General features: G+C 36.8%; 2 protein-coding genes across 7 annotated transcripts in view; one reads left to right on the top strand and one right to left on the bottom strand.

The window, feature by feature from the left end:
* Positions 1-16,212, bottom strand: part of LOC106881227 (ubiquitin carboxyl-terminal hydrolase 25) — a 35,466-nt gene extending 19,254 nt beyond the window's left edge. For 2 of the 6 annotated variants that reach the window (XM_014931533.2, XM_014931531.2), the window contains exons 1-6: positions 15,924-16,211; positions 5,148-5,309; positions 4,202-4,277; positions 2,572-2,767; positions 1,698-1,863; positions 709-795 (exon numbers count right to left, since the gene is read on the bottom strand). In XM_014931533.2, the coding sequence (XP_014787019.1) occupies positions 709-795; positions 1,698-1,863; positions 2,572-2,767; positions 4,202-4,277; positions 5,148-5,309; positions 15,924-15,965 (729 nt within the window). In that variant the 5' untranslated portion in view covers positions 15,966-16,211. Of the gene's footprint in view, positions 1-708; positions 796-1,697; positions 1,864-2,571; positions 2,768-4,201; positions 4,278-5,147; positions 5,310-15,923 lie in introns of all 6 variants that reach the window. The other 4 variants (XM_014931530.2, XM_014931532.2, XM_014931535.2 and 1 more) reach the window with 4 other exon arrangements.
* Positions 16,213-16,473: 261 nt separating this feature from the next.
* The window catches only part of LOC106881228 (Golgi pH regulator-like), a 16,277-nt gene continuing 4,752 nt past the window's right edge, over positions 16,474-27,998 (top strand). Inside the window, 10 exon segments of the mRNA XM_014931537.2 lie at positions 16,474-16,758; positions 19,072-19,131; positions 20,786-20,889; positions 21,412-21,518; positions 22,633-22,743; positions 24,057-24,177; positions 25,215-25,295; positions 26,458-26,564; positions 27,320-27,408; positions 27,911-27,995. Of these exon segments, the coding sequence (XP_014787023.1) occupies positions 16,714-16,758; positions 19,072-19,131; positions 20,786-20,889; positions 21,412-21,518; positions 22,633-22,743; positions 24,057-24,177; positions 25,215-25,295; positions 26,458-26,564; positions 27,320-27,408; positions 27,911-27,995 (910 nt within the window). The 5' untranslated portion in view covers positions 16,474-16,713.

Genomic DNA, 27,998 nt, shown 5'->3' with positions numbered 1-27,998 from the left:
ATAAATTGATTTTAGTTGAGTTTTTTTACCTGTAATTTTGGATTTTGTCCCTAATAATATTATTATTATATATATATATATATATATATAGATCCAAATGAATATGGTACTCGAGTTGAGGCACCATAATTTAGTACAGAATTATCCATACAATTTCAAAATAAGGTGATTAAAATCAAAATAAGCAACAGGGATCATTGTTGCTTATTTTGGTTTTATATATATATATATATATATATATATATATATATTGATGAATGTATCAAATGTCTCCAAAATTGCTGTACATAGTTCCAGACTTCAAAGCAAACTTTACAGCAAGTTGTTTGTTTGTTGACTAAAGTTAAAAGTATACTAACATTTGAACCATACACTGAAATATTTCTCTTGCACTTTCAAAACAAAGAATAACACCGTTTCAGTGCAAGAGGGCTGAGAATGAGAGCCCACGGAGCTGAGCTTGAATATCCTTTCCTGACGGTCATTGCTGTCAGTTATACAACATACATAGCTCTGTATTTATTTAGTGCTTTGGCATTAACCACTTGACCCATGTTGAACAAGGTTAACCATTAGAACACGACAGTTTTGTCAAGCAATACTGTTGTAAATGTTGCTTCCCGAAGAGACAAGCCATCACAACAGCAACGGGAAGGATATTGGTGTTTGCAGTTGTAGCATTTTAGCCATAAATGAGATAATACTTACTGCAGGATTGGAAGCACTAAATTCTGACCTTGGATGAGGTTGAAAATTTATCAGCAAATGTCTGAAGCGATTTACATGGAACAAGGACTGAAAAAGAAGAAATATGAAGGAGATATTTTAAAACAATAGTCACAACAACAGACTGCTTACAGACAACAGAGAACCTTTCAATTGATTGCTATCTGCTTTATCAACCACAGGTAGATGTAAAGCTGATGCCAACAGAATCTAAACAACACATCAACAGGTACAATGATCAACTTTTTATTTTTGTATCATATCTGATCTAGTCTTATGGACATGCGGTAAGAATGCAGCAGGAGAAAATTGCAAGACAGATTCTTCAAGCGAAGCCAGCCAGCAGGAGACCTAGGGGTTCATCACGAGCAAGATGGTTGGATAATATCCATAAACCCAGTTGATTACACAAAAATACTGCAGCAAAGTTCAATGCGAGTTCTTTCTAATATGACCTTATGAAGGAGGTGTCTGATGACTCTAAAACTCTTCCAGGAATAGATGGATGGATTTCTGCCAACCAACCTTTAACAGTAAAATCATTACTATTATTTCCTCGAATATTAATTTGATATACAAATTGGGGGACTAAATGTTCTAAACCAGAACTAAACTCATTTGTGAAGTTGCAGAACCAATCTAAAACATTTATTATAAAGTCATACAGCTTTACTCTTGCTTTACAGTGAGTTGATGGTAGTTAATAGTTGCCTTGAATGGACACTAGTGAGTAAAGATGGTAACTACTGAGACAGCACCTCTAATAGGGATTCAAAATGGTGTGAACCATGAAAGTAGAGTTAAAATGACTAGAAACTAATGCATTTTCAAGCACAAAGCCATGCATGGTATTGATTGTTAACTCTGTAACCACCTCTCTCTCTCTGTGTACTGACCTATGGTCAACACTAAACAGAATAATTAGTAAAGTCTTGTGTTTATGACATTGTAGCAATACTAGCAGTTCTTACCTGTATCAAAGCACTAAACCAACATGTATTACCAACATTCTTTAGTCCTACAGGACACCAGTTCTCCCGTTCACGTAGATGAGGATTCAAAGGGTCAACAAACCAAAGATCACTCCGTTTCCGTTTGGTTCCAGATTTACTTTCTGCTAAACTGGCTTCAAGAACTCTGAGAAATTGGATGGGAAAAAAAAAAGACATAGCAGAAAGTCTTCACATTCACACAATGAAATAAAACAGATATACTGGTTCAATTAGTATTTTTGTCATTAAAAATCAATTTTTGCTTTTGGTCCCAGGAAGACATTAACAAAGCCATATGAATATAGACAAAGTCAGAGATGGTAAAGTAGTGCTCATGAACTTTTTACAAGTTCTCCAAGACAAGCAAGAGAACAGAGAGAAGATGTTAGCATCTTCAACATGGATACCTGGTCCTAAAGTTTGCAACAGAGTGAAATTCATTAACGAAAGACTTGGTGATAGTGTTGACTTTAGATTAATGACTCATAAGACTTGTATGCGTGACTGTCATTAAAGGTAGCCAAGAACCAGACAAAGGTAGCAGTGGTGATGGATTGAAGATGCACCATACTCTATAGTTATGTCACTGGTTTCAGAAAAAAAGTTATTAAGATCAACATCGGACTTAAGTAACACTTTCATTACAGACAGGTTGCTGACATCACCATTTAAAACTGATTAACAACCTCAGAAGAAACATGTCTCAATAAAACCTGTTCCACAACAGCTTCAGATGTTTGTCATTGCTACAATCTAACTCAATTATGTCAAAAGCTCAAGCCACAAGATAAACTGGCCTTAGGAAACAATGATCTAAGTGAAGAAGAAGGAAAAAGTTTAAAAATATTTTTACCGGCTGATGTCCTGTTCTTCGCGAGTAACTTGACCACCCAACATTCCAGTGGAATCTTGCAAGCTGGCAGCAATTGCTTTCCGAATCTCTTCAGTCTCGTAACCGTCTGCAGCAGCTTGAGGCTGTTGTTGTTGCTGCTGTTGTTGTTGTTGTTGTTGTTGTTGCTGCTGTTGCTTATCATTAGTTAGATCTATAACTAGAAAGATGATGGTCCTCAGAAACCCATAACAAGCAGAAAAGGAACAGCAACACAATAAAAAAAAATGGCATACAAACACACACAAAACTAAAGTATTATTTATTCCAAGAACCATGTGTCACTCCTTAATAAATTAATAACTTAATTTTAAATTATCTCCTTTATACCACATTCTAGGTCACCATATCACAGCTCTTTTCCTTTGAAGAAATAATATTTCATCCCCGACCAGTTACATACTCTCTCTCAAATTGAAACATCAATGTGGAGTGGCACATAGCTCCCGAGATGGCACACAGCCACCAGTCATCCCAGATATTTTATAAGACAGCTCACCTGAAAAGATCATAAATCAAAACTCACTATTTAACCTATTAATGTGAAGCATTCAGTTAAAAAATCTATTTAAATATTTCTTAATGCCAACCACTCCCAGTACACTCTGCAAAGTGGTCAACATTAAGAAGGGCAAATAGCCATAGAAACCATACCAAGACAGACAAAGCCTGGTGCAGCTCCTGTCAACCCGTTCAACCCACGCCAGAATGGAAAGCAGATATTAAATAATGATGATGATGATGATTATGACTATTATATAATTTTCTTGTTGTCCTATTTTGTAGATACTGTGCATTATGGAGTTAAAAATACATTCACTATTTCCCAGACTAGCAACAGAGGATCAGTTTAACATACAATGGAAAAGTTACATAATTAGCAATTATCATCAAATAATTATGGCAAATATTAATTACAGATAAAAGTGCTCTAGTACTCTGTTGAAAGTTTTTTTTTTTTTTTTTAGTCTGGTAGACGGATGTATAGTGTGGTCTCTCCTAGACAGTTAGAGGTGAAGGACTGACCATAAGTATCAACACACTTCAACTGACAACAGCATGCTTATATTTCTGCAGGCTCATGTCTGTAGAGAAAATATTGGCAGGGGTGGAATTCCAAAAGGTAGCACTTCTGGAAATAAAATATTTTGCTGAAGTATTTGGAACAAAATTTTAATGGCAAGATATAATTGAAATGGTGAAATAAGTAGAAATGAGCGAAACAAATTAACATAGCTGGTACATAACTGGTTCCCTCTACAACTGAGAGCGAAAGAGAGAACAATATGAGTTGAGAGAAAAGAGCCATACCACCAACTATAAGCTCTTCCCCAGGTCACAGAATAATCATACATTTAGATACTGCCACCAAATATTTACCACAGACTATGACTTAAATATGTAACAGTGTAAAATATATTTAATGAAAAACACACAGCTAGACAGACAGACAGACAAACAAACACGATATTTTCTAAACTGTGACAAAATAATTTCAATTCTGAATTCTGCTAGAAGAGAAAACAGATATATTAGATACATTACAAAGACAAACATCTCATTGATAACAAAATGCAATTAAAGAGTTGTTCACCTTTCTGATTTTCCTTGGCATCACATGGAGTATTACAATGGGTTTGGGGTAAATCTTGAGAAGGATTGTTGGAGACCTAGCAGCAAAAACAGAAGAAACAGATTAATTTATAGATATGTTCATGTTGTTGCTTAATCCCAAGTGAACAGACTGAGTGGACCTACAAACAAAAGTATTCCAGCCAAAGCCATCCTGTTTTATTAAAGTTACTTAGGACAACACTATCAAATGTGAGATTTAAGGGCGATTTGGCTACTATTTCTAGGTAGTCAAACCACACAGAGAATCCCTCTTGTATTGTTTAGTGAATCTGCATCAGCTCGGCTCAGAAATATTGGTAATGGTTGAGAGGCCTTTAAGATGGTACTTTACCTTATTGTTGAGGTTAGCCAGGACAAACAAACCTCCCACATTTTCTTAGGATGTCGCCTTCTGCTACATTATCCAGTGTGTCCCTTATTCAAAACAGCATGGTGTGATATGAAGTAGACTTAGCTTTTATTTCTAGCAGGCTGAGCAACAGTGTAGAGGCTCTGTTGTTTAATTGTAATAAATAAGGAAAGAGGTATATTCCTTCAATCAACTCTCAGCATTAGGGTCTGCTAGAATGTTTGCGCCTTTATGGGGCAAGGGACTACAGTAAGGGTTTCAGTACAAATAGTGTACTTTATGAAGGGAATTCAGCTGTTAAAAACAGTTGCCTTTTTTTTAATGTTTAAAATATTCCATTTTACAAGCTATATTGGCACAAGGTAAGAGGAGTGATAAAAACAAAGAATATTTATAAAACAATTCCTTAAATGAACACAAAGAATTAAGGTCTGGTGACTAGAACAAATAGATGTGATAGGAAAACAATGTCATTATTCAGAAACTAGGCATCAGGTATCTCTACAAAGTTTAACTCTATGCTTTAGATAGATATCTGAAAATCTGAAATAATTACATTGTATTCTGAGCTGTCTTGAACAAGCATGGTAACGACATCTTCAATATTGTATTTTCCATCTTTGTTACAACATGCCCTGATTGCTTTTGTTATCACCTTGATGTCATCAATTCCAGTTACTTCTTTAATTTGAGACAAGGCAGACTCCTCTTTGTTCCTCTGAAACAAGACACATGGAAAAGAAACCATCAGAATAAATATCCAGAAAATATAACGACGGCTTTAAAATGTGCCAACAATTAGCTTTAGAAGTAAAACACATCACAATACATAATGGTTTCAATGGCACATGGCCAGCAACTTTAAGAAGAGGGGGAACAACTAATGACAGTGACCCCAATGCTTATCTGGTATTATTTTATCAACTCTGAAAGGATGAAAGGCAAGGGTCAATCTCGGCAGAATTTGAACTCAGAAAGTAAGGCCAGAAAAAAAATGTCACCAAGCATTTTGTCTGACGTGCTAACCATTCTGCTAGCTTGCTGCATTCATGCCAAAATACATAAACATGTAACGTTACTACAGCTACAATACAGCTCCTCCTTGTGTCCTTATCTTAGTCACCAGACTGGTTATTTTGTAGTTTACTATAAGAACAAACATTGAAAAGAAAACAAAAAATCTGTCATTTGCAAAAAGAAACAACTCTTTCCAGACAAGTCTTTTCAATCAATAGAATCTTTGTAAACCTGGCATTTTTTGTTTTCAAACAACTTCAGTCAATACCAAAATCAGTGCCAATTAGACATTAAAACAGAACCAAAGAACTGACTGACAAAGGAGTCAGAGATTATTTTTAGAGAAATTCATCAATAAAGAAACATCTGAAATAGAAGACATATAATGGTTTACATTCCTCTGTTTAAGTACTGACAGAGTTCTTTATAAAAATAGGATAGAATTAAGAGACATGCCTGGACATGGTACATCATCGGTGAACCAAGTACATAGCTTTCAGGCTTTCAAGAGAGAGAGAGAGAAATGCAGGTAGAACTACCCGATTTTGAGTTCTATTTTCCTGCATAGTAGCCTGGGGAAATGTCTTCAACTGAATCTTCAAGCCAACTAATGCCCTGTGAATGGAATTCATCATCATTATTTTTAACCGCTAGAGAATACAGCCTTGAATCCTAGGACATATAGGGTTGGTTACCCAGTTTCTGCAGTATATAATCATTGACTGATAACACATTTCCCCTGAATGGGAAACCAGTCTTTACAGGGTCATTCATTTACAGTTGAGTGGATCAACAAGAAACAAAGCATATTAAGTTGGTATTTCCTCTTAATAAATCATCTTGAAGCTCTGTTTTGAAAGACAATGAATAAAAAAGAAATCCAGGATATTAAAAACTAGTGAAGGTTAGCAACAGGAAGGGCATCTGGTTGTAAAACATTTCTGTGACAAGTATTCATCCAACCCATGCTAGAATGAAAAAAATGCCAAACAAATGAATTAAAAGGAAGAGTAGATTGCTCAAAAAGAGGGGAAAAATAAAGTATTAAAAGAAACCATACAAACAACATCCATAAATAAATAATAAAAAAAAGAGATGAGGCATTAAGTCTTAGATTGTGAGAGTGAGAGAGATTCTAATCCATGAATAAAGTCAGATGATTCAACAAGGATGTGAGATTAATATTGAAGACAGCCATTGTGGATATTGCTGACTGCAGAAGATGGTTTCAAGTGGACAAATCTTTGCTGTGCTCTCCTCCCTTAAACATGACACTCATTACTCCCACTATGTTGTCTTCCTCCTCCATACATATGCATAGCAGCTCTGCCCCATGTTCTCATTCCACACCAGGATGGAAAGCAGAAACTTATTCATCTGGAGCTTTACTAAAATACAAATCAAATGAAATAAAATTCTTCTAAACCAAATTCCTCAATAACCCAATTCTAGAGGAGTTTCATCAACAGACTAATTCCTCCTCTTCCTCTTAGAAAACCAGGTTACATTTTTCAAGCATCTCCTGTAAACTTCTTCCCTTGAGGAAGTGTGTTTATATAGAATCTGTTCTTTCCCATATCCATACCAAAGATTTCCAGTTAGAGAAAAGGAAGAGGGATTCTGAACAACAAAATATTCAACTGAAAATTCCTCCAATCATTAATTCTTATTCTACACTGGAATATCCATCCATCCACCTCTCTCTCTCTCTCAAATACACGGTTTTGGAGTCAATATACAAAGTATTCAACTCAAACTTCCCAATTGATGGTCCTGCTGACTTCCAACACCCAAGTTGAAAGTCTCCAGACTCATAATCAGGCAAATCTTTTAAAGCACACAAGGCTAATGTATCACCAAGTAACTTTTTAGTCCAGTTAAAGTTTAGATTTAGAAGTTAAGACTATGTTGTTCTTGGGCCTTTTTTTTTTAGATTATATAGTAAGAAAGAGTTTAAAAATTAAAAGGAGCAGTTTTTATCAAAAGGCTAAAAAATAAAGATATAAAAGAAATGAATTTTAAAAATACTATAAAAGAAAATTGAACACTTAAGTGATTGTATTTTTAATAGAAATAAACTCGAATCCCTAATTGCTCATTTTTGAGATTAAACCAATGATGAAATATAAACTGAAGTGAATATAACACAAAAATTTCCACAAAATTAAATAAAAGAGAAGGAAGTTATTTTCTAACCGGTGGCTTGGCCTAAATGCAACACAGTGGACTGTTGCCAAAGGCACCCAAGAAACAGAAGTATCAAAATATGAAGTTAAATAGTGTGACATAATTTTTTATTAGTTATCTTGAATTATTTAAGGCAACTCATTATCTCGTAATTAACGAGAAGGTGGAAAGACTGAAATAACAATGATGAGAGAACAATGCCTATAATGGAAATACTGAAGAGGATACAGCCAGAGTCATTAACAACAAGATGATGATGATGATGATGGAAGTAAGATGTGACGGTGGTAATTACAGTACAAATAGAGATGATGACAATGATGAAATGATATTAAGAGGATCTAAAATGACAACAGAATTGTTGACTCCTTCAAAAGAATTAACTGTTCCAAGTACTGACTATTTATTAACCAGTTTAGATTTCATTCAATTTACCATAAGAGGTTTCAAAAGCTAGGATGGATCAAGCTCTGAACTGATGGTGTTAAGTAGATAAGAGGTAAGAATTGTTGTGGCCTGAAAGGGTTTCACCACAGGAATTCCCATCAAGAATCTTGCAAATCAAGTACAAAAACGAGGTAAAATATTCCCCTGAATAAAATGTAAGGCCACAGCAGTGGATTCATTATTAACTTTTCATCTACTTCAGAGACGAAGACTGAACTGTTAAATGATTTGGGATCAACAATTTTTAATAAGATCATTAAGTCTCGTGTTTTTAAGGGAATGGAATTGAGCCTGAAATGCAGACTGGCTTTAGCAAGAAAAGCTGACAACATAGGGAAGCAGATTGAATGTTCTGTAACACATAACACAAAAACTAAATGATTCTAAATTCAATCCGAGTCGAACAATAAAGACTGGTACATTAGTGAGGCTAACACTCCACCTACAGGAAATAAAAGAGAACTAAGAACAAAACACAAACCATGAAAACATTGTTTATGCACAATGATACCCACCACCCAATACAGACACCACAACCACATTCCTAGCAGCAGCACCATTATTTATGAACATACTCCATGGTGGTATGGCTTAACCAAGTCTGCCAGACCACAATTGGCAACAAACCAAATAAGAATAAGCATTGAAGAATATAAATGAAGTAGGTCAGGCTTCATCATATAATGATCAGGTGTGGGAGATAACGGAGTCTGAGGAGACAGGCACATTTACCTGCTTCTGTGATGCTTAGATGTCCTTCTGAACAACAGGTGAGAGGGCCAGCCATTGGATATGGCTGAAATGTAATGATGGTCCTAAAATGGACTTGCAGTCAAATAGTCAGTCAAAACAATAGGTGGGGTGCCATAAAGCCATCAGTGCCAATTAGACATTAAAACAGAACCAAAGAACTGACTGACAAAGGAGTCAGAGATTATTTTTAGAGAAATTTATCTTTTGTTCGTGTATTTTTTGATGTTGAAAATGAAACCTCGTGTCACATGTACAATTTATAATGGTCAGTATAGCTTAACACAGTCACAAGGATTTGATCAACCAGCAGAGAATATGAAGAAACCATTGTTAAACGCTGCTTTGTCTACCATGGACAGAATCTAGAATTGTCTACAGCCTATTGGCAGCAACAGATTTCCACACTGTAGCAGACTATGTACACATGCTCAGTCAGATGTGACTGAAAGTGATTAAAGTAAATCCATGATGTGATTAAAGCTGACAAGACATATAGATTATAAAAAAAAAAAGAATTTTAAAAAACATTAAAAAAACCACAGCCATTATTATAAATGAAATATAGAACATCAGTTTTGATATTTTTATACTGGAATAATTTTTAATAATATAACACATTGAAATTTCCAAGCCTAAAAGCCACATTAATAGAAACTGTGTGGGGGGAGGTGTTTGTAGTTACTGGAAGATAATACCTTCCTATTTTTCAAAACAAGATTGAAAATTCTTAAGACTAAATCTCCCAGCAAATCAGTCACAGACGCATACTGACCAATGTACAACGCACACGTATAGAAACAACACTATGAAAAGCTAACATACACACACACACACACGTGTGTATGCACATGCATCCTGTAGACAAATTGGAAATGTACAGGAGAAAATGGTTAAATGCATTCACACTTTCTCACTCACACACACTGCAGTTCACAGGTTTCAAAAAACAGTAACAGAAATTCATCTGGTTTTATGAGATGAGGAATCCAATATTTATTCTATTCTACAGTGTCTAGAATGTTAAGTAAATAATGGTTAAGCTCCTACAGGTTCAAAATGCTCTATTTATTGCACCTATACAATAAATTTACCTTCTATTATAAAACTGTATAAGATATGGGGAACAGTGACAGTATAGCAAGGGAATCTGCTGACCTTGTCTATGACTCTTTTCAACGAGACTGATGTATACAATGAACATTTCCAAATTTTGAATTTCCTTGTCATTTTAGCTTGCAATATATCTCCTCTCTTTTTCTATTATAACGTACTTGTTTCTTGGAAGAAAATCTTGATAAGCACAGTTGTTTGCAGGTTTTTTGCTGTTTCTAATGGGTCTGGTTATAAAATAAGATTCCTCATCATCACTTTTACACACATGGTCTATGTCAGTGAGAGTTAGGCACATTGCCAGGGCTAATGTCAATCCTTAATTCAGAGTTACTGTTCTCCAAGAAGAAATTGGACAATCACACCTCATCTAAAAATTCCACTTTTGATATGGTTTCCATGGCTGGAGACCCTTCATGCCACCAACTACCATACAGAGCAAATTGGGTGCATTTTAGAGGTGTTACTTTGGTCCCTTTTAGATTTAAGAAGTTTGTTTAGCTCATGCTTTTCTTTTCAAGGCAAACATGCAGTGATGAGGAACATTAAAGAGAGATAAAAAAAATAAGTGAGAATGGAGAGGGGACAGGATTATGGGAATGGTAAGAGAGGGGGAAAAAAGAGGGATAGTGACAAGCTTCTTGCTGCAGTTTGGATGTTGAATAGGAATAACAGCATGAATTGATATAACGCCACTCTCATTACACAGAGTTTGTTACATGCGGGTGGGACAACACTTCTAGCACTGTTTCGCTGACATGGTTGGGTCTTCCCTAGAATTTCATATCACCAAACATCTCAGTCCATTGTCATTTCCTCTGTGAGCCCTAACATCCTGAGATCAGTCCTCACATTTTCATCCCATGCCTTCCTGGGTCCCCATCTTCCACAGGTGCCATCCACTTTCAGTGACATGCACTTCTGCATACAGCTGTCTTTACTCATACGCATATGTTTGTTTTACCATGCTCGCATAGGTTAGATGAATATATTGTTGAAGCATTGAGCGTATATTAACAGCTAGATGCCCTCCCTGTTTTTCAAGTAAGGGGTCTCTTATTTCACACATCTTCAAAAGGGCCAAAGCAAGAGGATTCGTTGACAGAAGCAACAACAACAACAACAACAAAAATATTGCTCCCAGTTTGAAGCTTTCGTAGAACATAAATGTAAACAAACTACAAGGTTTCTTTCAGTTTTCATCTACCAAATTCACTCAAAATTTTGGTCAGCCTGGGGATATAGCAGAAGTCACTTGCCCAATGAGTCACACACAAGGATTGAACCCAAAACCACATTCCTGGAAAGCAAATTTCTAAACCCCACAGCTGAAGCTTGCTGCTGAAGAAAACAAAAACTTTAGTTTCAAATCTTGACACAAGGCCAGCAATTTCAGGGGTGGGGGTGGCTAGTTGATTACATCGATCCCAGCGCATAACTGGTACTTATTTTATTGACGCTGAAAGGCTGAAAGGCAAAGTTGACATCAGCAGAATTTGAATGAGAAGAAAAATATTACCAAGACAACACTAGCAGACAGTGACTTCAAATGCAGTCACTGCAGCCGAGACTGTTGCTTCCGTGAGGACATGTTACAGACTATTTGTATATACAGAACCGCAAGCAAACAGAAATGCTTCTACTCAGTCATTCAACCCTCTTAAGTTGTCAAATCTCAAATTACACCCTATAGCTTAATATATATAAAAAAAAACCTATTAGATAATGTAGCTTAATGAATAAAAAAAAAACAACAACAACAACAAAAAAGAAAGCAACTTTTAACAGTCACTCATTGAAGACTGACCTGAAACTAAACAATAATACTTTTATACAAGGGAGAATGAAATGCGTTATTTCAGATAAGGTAAGCTCATGTCCCCTGGAAAGGAAGAAATGTCAAAATTTGTTTCATTGATTGATGCAAGTTGAAGAAGATTTATAAAGAAGGGAGTAATGGGTAAAGATTGACACCAATTAAGTTCTGTTTCTTGTATAAACAATTGTTAGTGGGGAATGGGTAGATCTATCCAACCTACCATCCATAGAATACACAACAATGATATGGAAGTGAAAATATGGCTCAAATTCTTCAAGTCAAGACTTGGTGCATTGACAAGCTAATGGAATGTCGGCAAGAAGTTGTGAACTATGAAGGAGAATATATTATTTCTTGATTTATTGAAATTGTTGATGAGAAAAAGGATTAAAATAAATGAAAAACAAAAAACGAATTTTTGATAACCCAACATAATCATCTGTTAATGAACAAATTTGATTTGCATCAGCAACTGGATAAGGGGTAGACCATAGCACATCTCTACCATTTCACAATGTTCTAACCTAAGTATTTATGCTTAAGTCCCCTTTCATCTACCCCCAAACACAACAACTTTCCCTCCTTCTTATTATCCATTCCCATGTCCACATCTGTGTGGTTGTATTTGCAATATGCACAAACTAAACATCCAACAACATTTCACTCATCTTCTCTCATAACACACGTCCAACAGATCACTCTTTCATTCCCAATTGTCAGAGGTTCTCTAAATTTACTGTTGATATTTGTCATGCACTGTGACATTTCTTACAAACATCTCATACAGTTCGCAGTTTGTACTAAGAAAACTTTTATCAACAGAGGGAGTCATTTACATCCTTTATCACCTTTCAACTTAACCCTTAAAACAGATAAACACGCACCAGTTTTATACAAATCAAAATAAAGGACTTTTAAGTACCATTTCAGAAATGTAATGATGTCAGAGAGCAAAGCTATTGTAATAGTAGTTCTGTGTATATATAGGTGAGATCTGTGGGTGCCCTGTGTACTTGGGGCAGGAGGTAAATACAACAGTGCAAATTAAACAACTACTTGTCAACTATTTAGTCATGAATTATGTGATACAATGGTACCCATGTACAGCTGGGAGCACTAAGCCTTCAGCAACTAAATGACTTGACCATTTATATTTATTGGGTTGGTCAAGATAAAGGAACTGTGCCCACTGTCTTGGCAGGCTCTCGGATATCAGAAAGACGGATGCTGTTAACGTTGTTCATGAACAGTTGCAAGTGGTATAAGCTAAAACAAAACTATGATTAGTTACCCTATAGACAAGACAATTTTAAAGGCTTCTGTCACAAAGGAGTAAATAAAATCTATAACAGCGCCATGAGTCCAAGAGAAAGCCAAACAGTACATGTCAGTCTGTGATGAAATCTAGCATATTCCAAGATGCTCCATCATGTTGAAGTTGTGTTGTTTATCTCAATGTAGGTGAGGTTTATTACCAAATTCTCTTGAACACAAATTCAAGGACCAAAGCTCAGTACTTATTTCTATAGAGTTAGATTGAAGCTCAACCTGTCAAGAAGCAAAACTGGTCTACACTAAGTTAATGTCAGATTTTATTCTGCACATATTCAGAAACACAAGTGATTACTTTCAGAGAGGTCGAGAATGGAAGTAATAGAGACAGACGATGACAACATTGATATAGGAATGGTAGTTTCATGGTACCATTGGAAAATCTCAAACATATTTTGATGATCAATAAAAAAACAGGGTAAAAGACACTGAAGATATGTAGAGTACACACACAATTTGTGTGTATAATACGCACACATACAGATGTAGTGAACTTCTTATACAGCAGACAACCCTCCACACACACACAAGCAGTCACACCCACTGATGGACAAGTACACATGAATGAATCCACCCACCGTCTGACCCTCACACACAGAAGTGCATTTACCCTCAGGCACAGACACGCCAGATACACAAAATAACCGAACCAGGCAGACATATACATATATTCCTATACAAGCAGGCATACATCTGTCAACACGGACACACCCACGCGGATGCATGCATATATATACAAAGAAACACAAGGCACCAGATGCTATCACACACACACACAGATAAAGGATAAAGTGTGAATAACGATGTAGAAAGTGGATATCAGTGGCGAGATAACATGTCTTCACGAATGAGTACACCAGATGAATCACAGATACAGGAAATAAATTTATCAATAACATAAGGCATGACTTATTTTATACTACGTTATACAAGGTTTTGCACACACACACACACACAACAGAACGTTTAGATAAATTCTAAAGCTTCTTGAATCGCGACTACAAGTTTTACGTTTCGAATTATCAAATCGTTTGAACATGTGGAACCATGGAACTCGAGTGACGATTCAAGAAGCTTCTGTTTCCACTATAAAATATAGACACTATACATACATTCACCTATCCATGTACATTATAGGCACACGTATGTATATATATATAGTAATTGAAAACAAAACAAAAATGGTCAAAATTAGAATCAGCTGCGTTTACACACGCTTATCCAAGGATTAACAAATATATGTATGAATATATATATGTGTATACACACACTACAACCGACAAAGTATATATTCAATATATAATATATACGTATGCACAATATTTACCTAAGTTCTGCTTTTTAAAGACCGATTTCAATACACACAAGCACGTATACACACCTAAGTCTCTCTCTCTCTCTCTATATATATATATATATACACACATATTTATACACACGCACGCACACTCAAATCAATGTCTAAATATATATATACATACATACACACACTCAAATCAATATCTAAATATATATATAAACACACACAAACCAATGTCTAAATATATACACACATACACACTCAAACCAATGTCTAAATATATATATATATACATACATACTCAAACCAATGTCTAAATATATATATATATATATATATATATATATATACATACACAAACCTACATTTCTCATAAATATATGTACATACACACACCTATATATATATACACACACACATGTAGACATACACAGAGAGCCAGTGGTGTAAGAAAAAGTGTTCCTCCAAGAAGACGTCTCAAAGACTCGAAGACATCATCAACTCCATAAAAAATCTAACACCAAAGACACAGACATTAAAAAGGAAACATCAATAACAACAAAATACACCACCATTTCCCTCCTAAGACCCTCTCCTCAAATACATTAATTACCACATTAACACCATCATATATATATAACACTCTTATACATATATATAATATTTATAGTATACACCGTGAATCTGCGTATACTATTTGTATGTGTCTACATATATTTGCGTATATACATACATACATATATATATACACAAACACAGTTTATGAAGGCATCGTTTATATACACATACTGATACATATATACACATCTATAAACATATATACATAGATAAAAGGTACATACAAACATACATATATATAGAAAGTGCATTTGCGTATACTATTTGTATATATTGTGTATATATAAATATATTTGCGTATTTATGTATATATACACTTTATATACGTATATATACACACATATCTACATACATACGTACTTCTGCGTACATCTATGTACATAAACATCTACACACATTATATGCGTGTATATTAAGTATATATAGGGGGTATATAATACGTAAATGTGATATATATGGATATTATATATATATAAATATAGTTTTAAATAGAGCTGTGTAGAGCTTGAGTGGAAGTGTGAGTAGGGAAATAGTGAGGTGGTAGCAGAAGTGATGGACACGGCTTTGTAGAAAGGGAGGGGGAGGCAGAGAGATGTGAAGGTCTTACTGGTGCTGGGGGTTTTTGTGTTGTGGTTCTTTTACGCCTTAGAAATAGACCAAAGAATTCATTGAATAATGTAGATAGGTAATGGTTGAGTAGACCATGAAACAGGTGTGTTAATAAGGTAAGTTATTGAAGAAGACAGTACCTGGGTAATTTGTTGCTGTAGAGAAGACTGTTCCACTGTCATTTTTACAGCCGACAGAATATGGCGTCCTCCTCGTAGAACATGTGCTCTGACTAATACACTTAACACTCTTCAACTCGGTAAACTTGCATTATATCTCACTTTTGGTGTATTTCTAACGACTTTCAATGCACTTTGTAGAATTGAGAATTTCTTTTTCGGACGAGAGACAGTTTCTGTATCGGCTATTACTTTGAAAAGGACGCGAGAATGACACTTGTACGTTGGTGTAAAGCTATTTAATGGAACAGCCAGGGATTCCCACTACGTTGCGATGTAAGCAGAAATATCATTGGTTCAGACCGGGAATCCCTTATTGGAATCCCCTATGCAATCTTGTAAATAAATAGACATATGAACTTTCACCAAATTTATTTCTATTTTTATAATTACCAATCGGTAAGACGAAGACGAACATAGTCGTTATTAAATTAGATCTGTCATTTAAATAAATCTGTGACGAAATAAAACAAGTAAAGAAAGTTGGTGAACGGCACTGGCCAATGGTTAGTAGTGTTACATATTCGGTGTGACACCGGTTGTTAGCAACGTGATGGCCAACGTCTTCTTTTTAATTTTGCCCGTCACCTACGTGTCCCAGCTTCAAACAATCGCCACAACCGGAACACTATTGACTCCTCTCCTCATGTGAAACTCTCCCAGAAGACAATATAAAATATATTGCAGAAACAAACCGTCGTCGCTGCTAAACGTATTCGTGAAGAATTCCATATTTTCTTCACGGCCAGCAATGTCTTCTTTCCTTGTTGACTCCCTGGTGATGCTTTTCTCTCAAGTAGGTGTCAGTCTTTTCATTCACCACTATAATCGTCGACTTCTTCATGTTCTTCCGCTTCTCACACACAGGTGGACAGGTACGAGAGATATTGTTACAAATGGCACAGGCGGTAGAGCTTCATAAAAACAAATACCTTCTTCTGGGTTCAAACTCTACCAGAACCCTTTCATTCCTCCACTCCGTCCGCGGTCAATGAAATAAATAAATACCAGTAATAAACTGGTGAACTTTCTCATTTATTCATTGGGTATCGTCCGGTGTCCTAATTTCAAATTGCTCTTTTGACTGTCTTTGTTATATATATATATATATATATATATATGTAGGAGGGGTATGTATACACATATATGCGTGTGTATATGTGTGTATACATAAGAGAAAAATAATTTTTACACTCAAACTAGGTATAGACGAATTTATTTTTCCTATGTTCTTAATTTAACGTGTAAATGCACAGTCAAAATATCAGTTTGAATTTAGGACTCTAAAAGCAAAGATCACCCTTACTTTTACAGTTCTAAATTCAAACTATGCATAACTTTCCATTAGAATTTTGACAGTAACTTTATTTTCATTTTTAACCGAATTAATGGATTAAGAAAACCATAATAGAAAAGTTGTCAAACTGCCAAAAGAAAAGCGAAAGACAAGTTGCTTCTTCTCCAACCCATTCAATTTGTTCAAAGTTATGTTGGGTGAATGTATAAATAATTTATTGTTTGGTTTTTAAATTATTAATAATTAGAAAAGTGCCAGTAGGTCCATTCTTTATTCAGGGGCTGGGTATTTTCATTGGTCGGTGCTGAAAGTTGCCAAACTTCGGTAAATGCTCAGAACAAAACAGTGCCATGGAAGAGTGTTTGACAAGTTCATTTCCATTGAGAAACGAAGAATCACCCAGTTTAGCTGCATCCACTTTCATCTGAGAAAGAGAGAACTATTGCCAAAATTACATTCTAAATATTGCAATTTCTCTAAAGAACCAGAAAATTCTTCAGTTCTCATTAATTGGTAACTCATCTACAAAGCTCATATGTGACTCATATCAGTGTATTGATCAAATATCTTGGTCGGTTCCGCTGTTGCTACTAAGCACACAAACCTTTATGACTACATTTAAAGAAAATTCTATCAAGCTGATTGGCAAATAGTCAATAAATACACAACAACCATTTGCCCACCAACGTACTGTTTCCTCTCTTTGTCTCTGCTACTACTACTACTACTACTAAAACAGCTTCTACATGTTTAAAGCATCTCTATTCATTCTTAAGTGCTGCATCAGTCTCCCACCTCAACGTTCCTAATATATCTCACCCTTCTTAATCACATAAAATGGTTTTCCTATAGCAACCATATTGACCTCACCTATCTAAGATGACCCACGAAGGTCAAAGATATTGGCACTAGTACAGATTCACTGATAACAGTAATAATGATAATAATAATAATAATAATTGTCATTTTATGTCCATTTCCCTGCTGGCTTGGGTAGGAGGGGTCAATAGGTTTCAATGGATTTGAGGACCACCTTTCGCTCCAATCGTCTCATTTTTGATGCCATTCCTAATCTCAACTACTCTATAAGAATGTGCTGGGTACAATTTTTCCCAGCATCATCACTGGTTAAGTTGCCTTGTCATCAGTGGGACTAAAGAGCCCTTTCAAGACCTGTGCTGTTGTTGTTTGAATCAATTACCAATCACTCACCTGAGGAATTGGGTATTTTTTGTGGGACCAGCACTGTTAGTTCACCTTGTGGCTCACATGTGAGAAAATAGTAATGGAGGGAAGAACAGAAGGAACAGTTTTGGGTTTGAGAGTAGAGGAGTAGAGGGGAAGGAGAAGGGTTAGGGATTAGTGAGAAGGCACAGAGTGGAAATGGTGATAGTGTGAGTAAGTGAGAACTGAGTGGTAGAAGGGTTAGGGTTAGGGTTGGGGTGTCTGCCATACCAGCATGGGTTGGACCATTCATCAGGCTTCAAGACAGTTCTTAATGCAGTTCTACTAGTTTACTGTTAAGAGATGGTGTTAGTGAAGGCAGTTATAGGAGAGAGAGAGAGAGAGTGAAAAGTAATGTCTGTGGGTTAATGAGAGAGTGGTGAGACGAAGGAGTGGGGTAGGAGAAGAAAATAAAAGCTCCTAGAAATCGTTTAGTTTGTTTCTGGCTGTAGAACATTGCATTAATACGTCTTCACCCAACCCATGCCAACAGGGAAAAAGTTTGCATAAAAACAATGGAATGATGATAATCAATAACAAATATAATAATACTGATGTATCTTGAGTACTTTTATCTACTATTTTCAGGTGCTGTTTTTTGCTGGAGGTTGGGTATTCTTCTTAAAACAGTTATTCAAAGATTATGAAGTAAGTATTCTGTGAAGCATAACTTGTTTCCCCTCTCTTTCCCCCTCATCAAAACCCAATCGAGGTCATCAATATACAAAGCTTAGCTATGATTATTCCACCTCTGTTTTACCTTATTATGTCTTCAGCTTTAGATCTCAAACAGTTCCACAGAGATTACAAGGAATGGCCAAAATTATTGATCTTCTCTTAGACAATACACCAACTGATCTAAACTACCACATGAATAGGGTATGGGTTCAACTTTCCACCTTTACCCTGCAATTAATATTGCTCTTTATAAACTCATATTTCCTGTCATTAAGTAACATCATCATCATCATTTAACATCTGTTGTCCATGTTGGCATGATTTGGACGGTTTGAGTGGGCTGGCATACTGGAAGGTTGCACCAGACTCCAGCCTGATTTGGCATGGCTTTCTATGGCTGGTTGCCCTCTCTAACATTGACCACTCTGAAAGTGTAATGGGTGCTTTTACATGCCACTGGCATGTAAAAGTCTTGGGCACATTGAATCTCAATTGTCTGAGAGGAGCTGCAGAAGTCAAGACCACAAAAGAATCTCATTTATCTGTGAATGTATTTCAAGGTCATAATAGAAGTCCTTTTCATGGTTGGGTGTACAAAGCTCAAAAACACAATGGATCACGCTTGTCACAGTAGACCAGGGGTTCTTCCCCCAGGTGGGGGTGCTGGGCACATCAAAGGCAGCGATAAGGAGACAGCAAGGTAACATAATTAACATACTAAATGTTAACTATATTAGTAATTACACATAATTAAACTCTTAATGGTAATTAAAATAAAATGAGATCTCACCAGGCAGAGGTAAGTCATTAACTTGCAATGAATAAAGTAAATTTACATTTGTCGTTATTAAATTTTTATCATTTCACTTTTTAAAACATTATTTAATCTCTTTTTAGAGTAAAATTTATAAACTAACATCCATGTTAAGTTAGTTTAGTCGTGATACCTCACCACTTAAGTGGGTGCCTCTTTAAAAAGGGATCATTACAAGATAAGGGTCAAGAACTACAGCAACAGATTTCTGATAGTTGTGGACAGTGGATTTCATTTTGCTCAGACAATCTAAGGAAGGCCAGGTCAAGGTCACAGTAGACATTCTGTGTCTTAGAGAGCCTGCAGAAGTCAAGGTCACAGTGGATGGGATTATTTTGAAATGTATGTATTGAGTCATCCCATAAATAATAAGGCAGTTTTTATATTTCTTTTATTTTTCAAAGTGAAGATAAAGTTCTTTTTTAATCTAAAATATACTCTCCTTCAAAACTTGCCCCCTTGAGTGGGACAGAAGTTCATCACATAGTGAACCCCCAGTTGCAACTGGTACTCATTTTCAGTTGAGTGGACAGCAACAAAGAGAAATGAAGCACCTTGCTCAAGGATATAATGTGCCCTCCACCCATAACTTTATGACCAATGAGTACCAGTTGCAACTGGGGGTTCTCTTTGTGATGAACTTCTGTCCCACTCAAGGGGGCAAGTTTTGTACTCTGAGTCACTTCAATGCCTCAGAAATTGAGTTAAACTCCATCCTAATGAGTCTGTAGGTTCAAGTCAGACGTTAATGCTATTTCTAAACCCTTCTAACCCACACTGCTATGTCTTTTTTTGTGTGTCTTTTGCCAGGTTCATCGGTCAGCCATCCTTTTGGTCTTCTCCATTACATTTTCTTTATGCTGTACAATGTTTGAATTAATTATTTTCGAAATACTTGGAGTTTTAGATGCAAGGTTAGTATTTTCTTCAACTTGTACTTCATATAAAAACCTGTCTGTCCACCTAATCCTCTTCACCATTTCTCTTCTCTTTGTTCATCATCCTGTAAGTTGAGAAGACACTCTAAGAACTCTTCACCACTGTCTTTGCTCCTTTTTCCAGCTGCGAGAGCCATGGATCTCTCTTCAGCAAGACACTTGGCTCTGTCCCTCTCTCACACTTTAGCCTCTCAACACTTGGCTTATCTTACGAGTTACTCGGTGACTTTACTAGTGCTGTTGCCACAGCAAAAAAGCACTTGGTGCACTCAATAAAGTGACTGGCATTAGAAAGAACATTCAGCCATGGCAAAAAAAAAAACATTGGAGCTCAACACAGTCCTTTAACTTGTCAGATCCTCTTGAATTGTCCAATTCTTGCCATCTTGAAAGACAGATGTTAATCTGTGGTGATGCTTATATATAGTTATGTATGTTCTGTTTGCACTCCTAGTCTGTACAATTGTCTAATAGTATATTATTTCTGATTTCACACAGTTCCAGATATTTCCATTGGAAGCTGGGCCTTTATGCAATTTTATTTGTCCTCATTGCTGTCCTCCCCATGCACATAGCTTACTATGTTGTCAGTACGATACGATTAGGTATGTATAGTCCCGTTCTTCATTTATCTATAAACACACACACACTCACGCATACACAATTCGATGTACACGTTTTGTGTTGGTTTCTTTTTTTGAATCTTTCAGTCAGAAGGGAAAGGCATACTCCTGGTCCTAGAATAGGTGAAAGGGAAAGGAGAAAATATCCTCAAATCAGAGATCTGGCTTGTACACTTACAACGGAATAGACACAACTAAAGATACCCACAGTGCCAAGTGATGATGTTAAACTAGATTAGTGACCCTCAACTGGGTCCACAAACCCAGGAGATTTTGTTGTTAAAATTCATGTGCAATGAATTGGTTATGCTTATACAATAAGCCAAATATTTTAACAGCTCCTAGTATCTCATTCTAAAAATATAAATGGATTTTTTAAACATGGAATGGCTATGGGGATCCACCCGAGTAAAATAGGAATCCAAGGGGTCCGTAGGCAAAAAAGGGTTCACAACCGAGGTTATAGTAGAAGACAATTGCCCAAGTTGCCACGCAGTGGGATTGAACTCAAAACCATGTGATTGGGAAGCAAGCTTTTTACCACACAGCCACAAAATGTTAAAAGTTCATCTTGAACTTATCAGGCTGGAACTAATCCCAGTTTTCATGACAGTTAAGTAATAATAAAAGTCTGTCCCCTGAATGGGACCCTAGTCTGCTTGGTTGAGGAGTTAGGGTTAGGGTTTTAGATTCAGTCCCACTACATGGTATTTTGCCCAAGGGTCTTCTGTAACCCAGTGAGAGTAGATTTGTTAGACAGAAAACTGAAAGAAGCCTTTAGAATGTGTGTGTTGCCATCTCCTTATCTTGTCAAAGTGTGAGAGTTGTTAAACAAATGTCATTATCCTGCAAGTGGTTGCCTTCATTTCCAATCCTCTGTGGAAACATGTTTGGCCATTGAGGAATATTACTTTACTTGCAAAGATGTGTGGGTCGATGACAGGAAAAGCACCCAACCGTAGAAATATCTGCCTAAACAATGATGATGATGCTGGTGATGATGATTTCTCTATTGCTATTCTATATCTCCTGTGACTAGAAGTTCCACTTGTATTCTTTACCATGTCTTTTTTTCCTTCGTTCCTCTTCCTGCCAGTTCCTCAGAAGAAACATGTACAGATGATCTTAACAGGAGTGACGTGGTGGATATTTCTCTATTTCTTCTGGAAAATTGGAGATCCATTTCCTATTCTTAGCCCTAAACATGGTGAGTTTTGTTTGTTTGTTTTTTTTTTTTTAATTTTTATTTTCCAGGCAGGTCGAAGGGTAAGAGACAGACAAAACCTTAACCATTAGACAATAAATCGAAGTGTCGGCAGCAGGGCGTGGATTTAGTTATCAGCAGGACCTAACAGATTAGATTCGTGGCTTTGAACTAACAGGAGGTCATGCAGAGAATCTTGAATACAAGACAATAGATGAGACCCTAATATTCCAAGTTAGACGGAAACTGCGGGACCACATGGAGCAGCATCCTGTGACTCCTATAGTATGCACAACCAAAACCCCTATGAATCCATGCAGCACCAGGGTTAGAGCCCCTGACTCCTCAGACATTCTGGATGTTCAAGCAAGTCGCATAATGACTGATGAAGGTACTTCTTTAAATCCAACTGGAAAAGAAGTAACTGATGGCGAGAACAGAGGAATCAGACTTATTGGGGCATCCTGGGGGACGACCTAGATTGATTGGTTCCTTCCTTTTTATTCTCAGATATTCCTAGATTCTAGATATTTCTTGTTTTAGTATTGTAGAAAAATTTCTGTTTGAATGTTGTTCTTGTATAAGCCCCAGGTCAGCCCTGATTAGACAGACCTATGATCAAAGACAATCTAACTATGGCCACCCTATTTCAAACATGGCCTTTCCTTTTCTACTGATGTTATGGTGGTGAGATATTGGGCTGTTATTTCTAGTAGTTTGATCAACCACATAAACACTTTCCCCTCTCTGGTAATAAAAGGCAGTAGGGCATCCAGTTGTAGAAACCATGCCAAAACAGACAACTGTCCAATAAGTTGTGCTCTTCATTAATAACTAATCAACAGATGCTAGCATGACTGTGTGATTAAAAAGTTTGCTTCCCAACCACATCATTCTGAGTTCAGTCCCACAGCATGGCACCTTGGGCAAGTGTCTTCTACTATAGTCTCAAGCTGACCAAAACTTTGAGTGGATTTGGTAGACGGAAACTGAAAGAAGCCCTTCATACGCTCGTATGTGTGTGTGTGTGTGTCTTTGAGTCTGTGTTTGTCCCCACCCCTCCACTGCTTGACAACCGGTGTTGGTTTATTTATACCCCCATAACTAGCAGCTCTGCAAAAGAGACTTACAGAATAAGTACAAAGTTTAAAAGGAATAAGTTTTGGGATTGATTCGTTTGACTAAGATCCTTAAAGGCAGTGCCCCAGCATGGCCACTGTCGAATGTCTGAAACAAGGAAAAGAATAAAAGCAACAATGAACCCTCTCACCTCTCCTCTCCTTAATGTCTCTTTCTGTCCTTTTCTTCTCCGACAGGAATCTTCTCCATAGAGCAGTGTATCGGACGGGTTGGTGTCATTGGTGTGACCATAATGGCCCTTTTGTCAGGGTTTGGTGCTGTCAACTGCCCCTACACGTACATGTCTTACTTTGTCAGGTAAGTACACATCTGAAATATCTGCTGGTGAACACCTCCCCCCCCCACTACACTTCTCTCTCTCTTTTTTCCCTCTCTCTCTCTTGTCATTTGTTATTACTCTGAGAAACATTAGAAAATATAGTTTCAATTAAGAAATTTAAAATGTCAGTCTTTCCTTTATGACAGCAGAAGCACCATCATTTCACACCAGTGTGTGTGTGTGTGTGTGTGTGTACATTGATAATAAAACATGACTGTTGAATATAGAGGATACAGGCTATGGCTCATAAGAAACAAAACCAGCTTCTTAGTTGGATGAATAAAACCAGCATCCATGAGCAATGCATCATAGCTGTGCTGATAATAGATGTTGTGGAAGGATCCTGACGCCCCCCCCCCTGTGACCGAAAGTGGACTAACCCATTTTATTAAAATAAACTGTGTGGACTGTCTGTTGACAGCGCTGGTTGTCCATATTGGTTATCTTAATTATTTTTTGAGTAGTACAGAGTTTGTTCTGTGTGAACATATTAATTCTGTGAAAGGCTATTCTAGATAACCATATCCAAATATTTATTTGGGTAATTCTATTCTTATACCTGACGTGCACAACTCTCGCCATAACAACAGACAGAGAAAGCTGGACATGAGAGATATCTTCCATGATATATTAAAAATGATGGTTGTATGTCCTTCATTCAAGAGATGAAATTACGTTAGAAGATCTAGTTTAAGGAAGGGAAAGAATTTAAGTATATCCCTTTTTAGGGGAAATAAAATCATATTTCTTTTTTAAGGAAATTATCAACTATTGCTGAAGGGTTAAACATGTATGTGTGTGTTTGTCAACTGTTCAAACGACCTCATTTCTCCACCAGAGACAGACAACATATATATGGAAGCGGTTGCTGTTAGTTTATCTGATAACTCTGCTGTTGGCTGGAATATTATCTGCTGTTGATCCTACAGTCAGCTCCACCTAATTCCCTAATTAGCCCTACTATTGTCATGTACATTGCTAACCTTGTTATTAACCCTGCTCGTCTCTCAAATAGGCACATAACAGATTCGGACATACAGAGTATTGAGAAAAGACTCATCCAAACCATGGACATGATTGTGATGAAGAAAAAACGGTAAGGCAGCCTTTTTTACCATGCCAGCTTTCATAACACATCATCATCATCGTCATCATCGTTTAACATCCGTTTTCCCTGCTGGCATGGGTTGGACTGTTTGACTGAGGTCTGGAAAGCCAGCGACTGCACCAGGCTCTGATTTGATCTGGCAAAGTTTCTACAGCTGGATGCCCTTCCTAACACCAACCACTGGCAGTCTGACAGCACTGGCATCGGCCATGTTTGGATGGTGCTTTTTACGTGCCACTGGCACAGGAGCCAATCAGGGTGGGGTGGGGCTGACATCAACTATGTTCGAATGGTGCTTTTTACATGCCATCGGCATGCCCATGCTGCAGGTGGTGGCCACATTGAACACTTGTAGGACAGGAAATAAAAGTTAATTGTGAGTAAATACTTGTGACTTAACTGGAGTTCTCTATTTATTACTTTTCCTTATTAAAATATTGCGTAATGAAATCGGTTCATTCAGTTTGAATAACCCTGTGTGCATGTGTGTGTGATGTCCTGTACCCATTGCACTACATTGAATAGGAAGTACAAAGACCTCTTTGTCTATCTGGAATTTGTGCTCTTCTTGGTTTCATCTTGTTCATAGCATTTCCAGATTCTCATGATGGTGGTTGTACATTCAGCTGCAGTTATTGAGAAACCCAGTCACTGAGACAGCCGTAAGTCTCACTGATTTCACCAAAAAGCAGGACTAAGTATTGGTTTGATGACGACCACGATGGAATCAGCTGATTCATTGACAGAAAGTGAATGGTTTGGGCATCACATGAATATGACCTACAATCAAAACATGGAAAATTTGTTATCACAAATTCAGACCCCAATATCAAACCAAACTCAGAGAAATAGGGAACTGGTGCCAACAGAAGAGTGTAGATAACTTGGAGCTGTAAATTCTAGAAATCTTCAAAACCCCTTCTATGCACATGTGCACACATAGAATTCCTGGACCTAACAGGTCATTATTTCAATGTTGCCCTCGGTATCTCGGAATGATATCTGCTAAATAACTGGTAATCTATATGACTACAGGCTCTCAGTCTTTGTTACTCCTCCAAAACCCTCACCTTTTTATACGCAAATAAATAGTCTTAAAATATCTGTAAAGCTAATATGTATTATAACTGTTTCTCTCGGTCTCTCCTAGGATTGCGTTGGCCCACAGAGATAACCTCCGACAAGCTGCTTTGAACAAGAATCAAAGAGGTTTGTTTGGAATGTTCCGTGCCACTACATCTAAAGCTACCACTGAAAGTATCCTTTTATCAAAAATGATTCTTCTTCTTTTGTCAATTTGTCAGGCTGGTGGAGTGGTAGACACATTACAGCATTGGACAAAATACCTTGCTGTATTTTATCCCGGTTTCAAATCCTGCTGAGGACAACTTTACATCTCATTCTCCTTGGGGTTCATAAAGTATAGTAGCAGTCAAGTACTGATGTGAATGGCATGGATTAAACCCTTCTCTTCAGAATGCTGACCTTGTCTCTAAGTCAGTACTTCTCAAACTTTTTAATACTCTGGTCAGATTCAAAGCCTGGACTTTTCAGGGATCCTCACCTGAAAAAGGAAAACACAGGTCAATTAAAGAAAAGTTTCTGTCTATATAGGGAAGAGCATCGGGGTGGGGTGGGGGCACTGGAAGAATGCTTGAGGGCCACATAAGGCCCTGAAAGCCACAGTTAAGAATCACTGGCCTAAATTATAAACCATTACATCAAATTTATCTCCCTTTGCAGAACCATTGCTTCAATAAATATCATATTTTACCTCCATCCAAGAGTTATCATTAGACAAGTACTGCTAAGGGCTGATGACTAGAAGAGCATTCAGCCATAAAATCTTGTCTCAAAATCAATTCCCATCTAACCCATGCTAGCATGGAGAAACAGTTTGTTAAATAAACAAACGGATGAACGATTGTCTCTTGTGAAGTGTCATGTGACCTGTTGAATCATGCTTACAATGTTGTTGATGATGATGATGATGATCTTTAACGATGTGTCAGATGTATCACAGTTGAGAAATGAGACTTACGCCCTCGAAGAACTTAGTCGACAGCTGTTTCTGGAATCAGTTGATTTACACAACACTCAGGTAGGATTTCAGTTTCTCATTTAAAATTCTCCATTTTTATCTTGTTTTTATTGTTGTTCCCAGTGGTGTCTATAACATAAATACCAGTTATTCCCTGTGGTAATTTATAGTCTTCTGTGTATAATTGAATTGCCAGTTATACAATGGCAGTTATTGGTAGCCTTGTGCTTAGAGACGACTGCTGAGTTGGTCAGCAGAGTTGATTTGGAGGCACCATGAAAGGGTTCCTACCACTTCCATCCAGTCCTGGTTTTCTGGCAGACTATGGTTCCTAATGTCTTGCTATTGATTCTATCAAATTATAATTATTGTCAATAAGAGAGATGTTGGGTTTTTCTGAAGACGACATTGATAGCAGCAACAGCAGAGATGATGATGAAAGCAGTGGTGGTGAGGACAATAATTGTAATGGTGAGGATGTTGGTGGTGGTGATAGAAAAGATAAAATCTGTAGTCTTTTTGTCTTTTAAAATCCGTATATTTTCTTTGTAATATTTTTCAGGAAAGAATCGAAGAATCCAAAACTCTGAAAGGAAAATACTTCAATTTTCTTGGTTATTTTTTCTCAATTTATTGTGTTTGGAAAATTT

This window comes from Octopus bimaculoides, chromosome 20, assembly GCF_001194135.2.
Source record: "Octopus bimaculoides isolate UCB-OBI-ISO-001 chromosome 20, ASM119413v2, whole genome shotgun sequence".
NCBI lineage: Eukaryota > Metazoa > Mollusca > Cephalopoda > Octopoda > Octopodidae > Octopus > Octopus bimaculoides.
This window is presented reverse-complemented; position numbering and strand designations above follow the sequence as displayed.